Source organism: Orbicella faveolata, unplaced genomic scaffold, assembly GCF_042242905.1.
Source record: "Orbicella faveolata isolate gen_17 unplaced genomic scaffold, um_ofav_v1 contig_36, whole genome shotgun sequence".
NCBI classification, from domain to species: Eukaryota; Metazoa; Cnidaria; class Anthozoa; order Scleractinia; family Merulinidae; genus Orbicella; species Orbicella faveolata.
Window position 1 is genome coordinate 5283635 of NW_028301565.1, and position 5539 is coordinate 5289173.

The window sequence follows — 5539 nt, forward strand, 5'->3', positions numbered from 1 at the left end:
AGTCGCTGAAGCGTACCAAATGTAAACAGCTGACTTTGGTCATTTGCATAATTGGATAACATTTGCGTGACAAAATGTTGACTTGCGTGACGTGGGGCAAGACTACAGCCTCTTTGGCAGGGGTCCGAAGAGGAGGGAAAGGGGAAAAAACGAGCGCGCGAAGCGCGTGATGGTAGGGAAAGCGTGCTCGATCCTCCCACGCTTATTTTGACCCTTTCCCTCCCCTTGTACGGCCTGCCACGCAGGCTGGGGCAAGACGAGAGGAATTGAAGAATGCCAGAGAGTCGATGAGAATCCAAACATTTCGAGAAACGCTGATGGAGGTCCTGATGTGAAACAGAGCTTCCCTTCGTCTGTTTCGGTACATCTAGATGAACTAACAAAACAAATTCTTCTAAACTCAGTGGTAATATCCTAAACTGTAACTACACCGAGCGCTATTCTGATTGAGAGACTGTATCCTAGGTATTGGTAAGTGCGCTATATAAACTAGTTATACAACGAGTGGCATACCATGGAACATCCCACTTGCCACCTGTATTTTGTCGGTATACACACTCACCCGGCCCTAAGGCTCGTGTGTATACCAAGAAAATACAAGTGACCCGTGGGATATTCCATGGTATGCCACTTGAGAGGGTCAGAGAGCACCGCATATCTATTTTATACCAAGCCATAGAAAATAGTGGCCAATGCAATCAATGCGACATGCGCGTGGCGCGCCATGGGAAGGTCGCAGAGTAGACGAAAAGTGAACCTTAAGGTAATTCCTCTGAAATAAAAGTGACAATAGATTTTTGTTCAAACTTTGTCCACTGAATATTTGTCATATGATAACTTCAATTGTGAAATAAAAAAGGGGGTGCCCATGCTCATTGAGGAGCAGTGAGGTATTGAAAATACCCCATTTTGGCATTATTTAATGCTTATTATAAGAACGCATTCCCAGTAATTGTAAAATCTTTGTGAACCCAGACTCATAAGAACACGCATTAAACTACAGTCAATACATTGTGTCAGACACAAATAAACATTTTAAGTTTCAGGCGGAAAGTTAAATCCTTGATTAAAAATTTGAACCAAATTTCTTGACATGGTTACCGACTGCAAAATAGAAAAGAGCACAGTGTATCTGCTATTTTTCTTATTTATTCAATTTTCAGCAATAGAAATTAGATCAGTCTTTTCTCACGCAAAGCTTATGATTAGCTGATTACAATGACTGGAAAAAAAATTGGGGTGCCCGTGCTCGTTGGTGAGCTAGAGCCATTTTTCAACTGACAGAGCTCAATATCAAGGCAAATACGTCACGTTTTCAATATGCGCGTACACGAGCGCGCGCTAATGAAGCCATAAATTATGCGCAGTAAGGATGCGCAATGCAAATGTGAGGAATGACCTTAAAACGAAAAGAAAAGAAAATTTACTGTCCCATCCTTTCCAGGCAGAAGTCTTTTAAAATATTTTAAACCGAAAACATGGGCGAAGTGACGTTCCTCTTTCACTTATGCATCTTCCTTCACTTTCAATCCTCTGAGTTTTCTTAGGCTCGATTACCAGCCGCTGTTCCCGAAGTCACTTCTCGGGGAGGAACGTAGACCGTACGCGTGTACGACAGAGCGGCGGAAATCCAGCCTATTTTACCCTCTGCCCTGATTGGTAGATCACATAGTTTTAATTATCGTAAGCCTTTCGTTTTAATGACAATGCCAGTAGGATTGATTCGGCCGCATTTTGATTTGTCAACTCTCCAGCCAGTGATTTACATTAGACAAAATTAAATCGAAATCATCGGGCGGAAATTCTTTAGTTAAGTGAAACGTCTAGCACTGAGTATGAAGACCCAAAAAATGAGTCAAAAAACATAGTTTAAACTGAAATAATGGACCAACTTATCGGAAAAGTCCGGTACATACGTTGTTTTAAGCTACAATTTGAAGTCTTTCTATCTAAGAAAAATCGAGTTTGTCCGGCCGGAAATGATGGCCATTGTTAAAAAAAAAAGTGGAAATGATGGCCTTCTACAACACATTGTCAGATCTGTAATAAGAATTACAAAGAGAAAAAAAAAATGAAATAAACGCTGAAACCAATCTACACTGATTTTCGTCGATGTAATATTTAACGAGCTTCTAACAGCTTCTCGCAATACTGAGTGAAAAACATTATTCAGTATATAAGTCTTAATATTCCGTTGAGGTTTATTTCCTTTGACTTATACCTTATAACAAAAATTTAATCTCGCTTGTAATAAAATGTTCTATGAGCAATTGCGGTCAGTTGATAACACAACACCTGTCTCACGACAAAGGCCTTCTTCCTAATCGAGTTTAAATTCAAGTCACAATCTCTAACTGAACGCTGGGGTGTTTATTCAATTTTTATGATGTGTGATATCAATCTTGCTGCGTTTGAACGAATAAAATTAATTTTGCAGCGCTTCCATTTGATATTCAACTGGTTCAAATGTATTTTGCACAGTAGTGAACCTCGACGGCAATGAAGGGAGAGTTTGATTGCAATTTCTTGGATTGTCGACCGCGATGAGAAAAATCAAAGTGCTCAATAACAGCTCCATCATTCTCATAGTTGTTTGCATGGCGAACCATGGCCAGCTTTTAGCGTAGCTCTTACCGCTGAAAACTCCAAACTCTCCAATGGTTGTGTATAAAGACACGGAAAATATAAACACACCGAAGATTGACGCCGTACTCATGAAAACAAACAGTCGCTTTAGTTTTTTCACATCTCGAAGGGAGCATTGATCCATTGAGGTGTGAGTTTGCAGAGTGGATCTGAGATTTCGCCACATTTTAAAGCCTGCAACGAAACAACCGCCAGAAATAGCTAGACCCCAGATGGCGAAAGTAACGTGGCAAATAAAGATCATGACTTTAGCTTTGGGATAAAACCACACAATGAGATCCGACACGGTCAGGTAAACAATATTCGAAAACGTGATCGAAACTAAGACAGGAACGTTTCGGAGTTTCGGTGGTCCCAGCCTGGTTTTGGTGGTTTCCAAGAAAATTAAAAGCATTATACTGAAAGCCGAGGTCATACACGCTGTAGCGATTCCCCAAGAAGTCAAAACAGCTAGGTTTTGAATCGCTGATGTAGATTCACTTGAGGTGTAAGGGTCCCAGAAGAGCACCAGAGATCGCCCGAACCCGGCTGCCATTAAAGTAAAGCACATGACCCTTAAATGGACCTTCTGTCTCGCGAAAATGGCTTTGCGAAACCGATAGAGAGAGGAAAATGCATACAACGTCAAAAGGGCAAACAGGCTTCCAAAGCCGTAGATATGGGCAGCCCACATCCAGCCCCATTTTTCGATGGCTTCGGTCCATTCTGGGAAAGGTTCAGGCCACACATTGATTGCACTGGGACCTGATTCATTCGCTTCGGCCATCTGTTTTGCTTGTGGTTTGGCCGCAAGACTTCTTTTCTCAAGTTCTATGCTGTGCTATTGTTCATTGAGATCTGTTTTACATTAGAGTATAGGCGTTGGAAATCCTCCTTAGCAAGTCATCGGTTGAAAAATTGCTGAGTACCGTTCAACACTGTTTTCTGTGAAGTATAATTAAAAGTTTGTTGAAAGATGGTGCCTGTAATTACTTTGAGTCGATAATAGATATGGTAATTTTGGCCTGGGCAGCTTAGAATGTTGTTACGATCGCTCACTGCAGTAACTTCTTTATTTCCAGCGGAGTGGGTTTTCATCAAAATTCTTTCCCTTCGTCAAGCGTGAAATATAACAGCTCTTATGTTTTCGATTCCAAGTTTGTCAGTGAACTTAATGGTTCCCCCAAATTAACCATTTTTCATTACATTATTCACGAATTAAAGATCGAAACTGTCAGCTTAATTTCAAAAGAGAGGCGCCGGTTTTCTAGAAGACGGAAATTAAAATCATCCTCAACGGTTGGGCTATTTGCCTGATAAGCTGGTCTAGTTTTTGTTCTTCCGCTTTTCGTGAAGTTTAAAAATTAGAGAACATGGTCAAGACTTATCGATGTTCTTATCGATGGCTATATTGAGTTATTTTTCTTTTGGGGGTCAAATGTTAAATTTGAAAAAAAAAAAATGTATTGAAAAGGTTTTGGTTAACCACTTGAGGAAAAGTTCTTCAAATCCCTAAATCCAAAAACAGTAATGAAATAGATGTTACTTGATAAACATGCACTATACAGCGAAAATCAGAAACGGGAGGAATATTGACTTTCCCATGCTTGTGTTTAAAAATACACTTTTTTAATTAGATTTAACAAAACGTGATCGAAATCAGTATGAGCTCGTTAAAAATCATTTCAACTTAATTTCCCATTACAATTTCACTTTCTAAATCTAATTTATTAATGTTCTCCGAGCTAGATCTTCCCGCTCGATCCGAAGTTACGCTATGAAACGTCTTCTTTTCTACTGCGCTAAAAGATTTTCTGTTTTGGCTTTTTATAGATTTGTCTTATATCTTCAGTTGATCAACGGGTATTTTTCTCAAATGTTAATTGCATACATACATGTAAGTGTGATAAGATCGTATGTGAACCGAATGCACTGTTTTGTTCGTATCGTTTAAATGCAGTAATCACCAATACTAAGGGGACTTAGTTCTGGTTTTTTTTTCTGGGTTAATAGTCTTAATATCTTGGGTGGTTTATTAGACAAAACATTAGGACAATATGATTTCCTGTTATCCGGTGTATTTCAATTTACCCGTGACCATGGAATAAGACTCACATTAAATATTCAATTGATTTGGGTTCCGGTATTTGCTTTTAATTTTGCAACTCGAGTAGATATGGAAGAGTTCTTTAAAGAAGGGGGGGAAGGGGGTGGCTGGTACCTTGGGGTTGCAAAATGAATGGGGCATGCCCCCATAATGCTATAATTTGAGAATTGGAACCTAACTGAAAACTGTTACACCGTAAACACCAGTAGTGCCACCAAGTAGAAAGCAGTATTGGTAAAATTGTGAGAGCTGTCCAGAGTGTTTGCCTTATTTCTGCCATAATATTCGCAATCTTTTTCATTTAGTTTTTATTTTTTTGGCTTTTCCAAAAGCACCGGGAAATCGAGACCTTGTAAGATGAGCTTGCATTTATCACAGCGGTTGCTCTCTCTACGCATGTTCAGAAACAATCTCGTACCCAGAACCCGTAAGGAGGACGCGGGCTCTGGGTACGAGAAATTGTTTATTCTTATCCCAGCCTCGGTGCGATTTCTCTTGTTTTATTCTCCTATGCATCGGACTCATGTTAATTTTGTTTCTCTATCGGATTAATTTGGCGAAATGAAAAATAATAACTCCATCACTTTACTTTGCGTCATAAGACTCAATGATTCACAATGCCAAAAACACATTTCTGTCATTTCTGAAGCTATTACAATACATGGTTAAAGGGGCAATATCATGAGCTGCGCATGCGTACGCCTTTTTCATATTGGCTAAAATATTTGTTTTTAGACGGAATTTTTAAAGCAATGTCTCACTTGATAGCTAAGGGAAAGCAGAGGGTGATGTAGCAGCTCTCGTAAG

General features: G+C 39.6%; 1 protein-coding gene across 1 annotated transcript; it reads right to left on the reverse strand.

Annotated features, from left to right (window-relative positions):
* Positions 1-2177: 2177 nt before the first annotated feature.
* Positions 2178-4469, reverse strand: LOC110050782 (uncharacterized). Its single transcript, XM_020756747.2, has one exon. It carries the CDS (start codon positions 3410-3412, stop codon positions 2426-2428), a length of 987 nt encoding a protein of 328 aa, XP_020612406.2. The 5' UTR covers positions 3413-4469; the 3' UTR covers positions 2178-2425.
* Positions 4470-5539: the final 1070 nt, after the last annotated feature.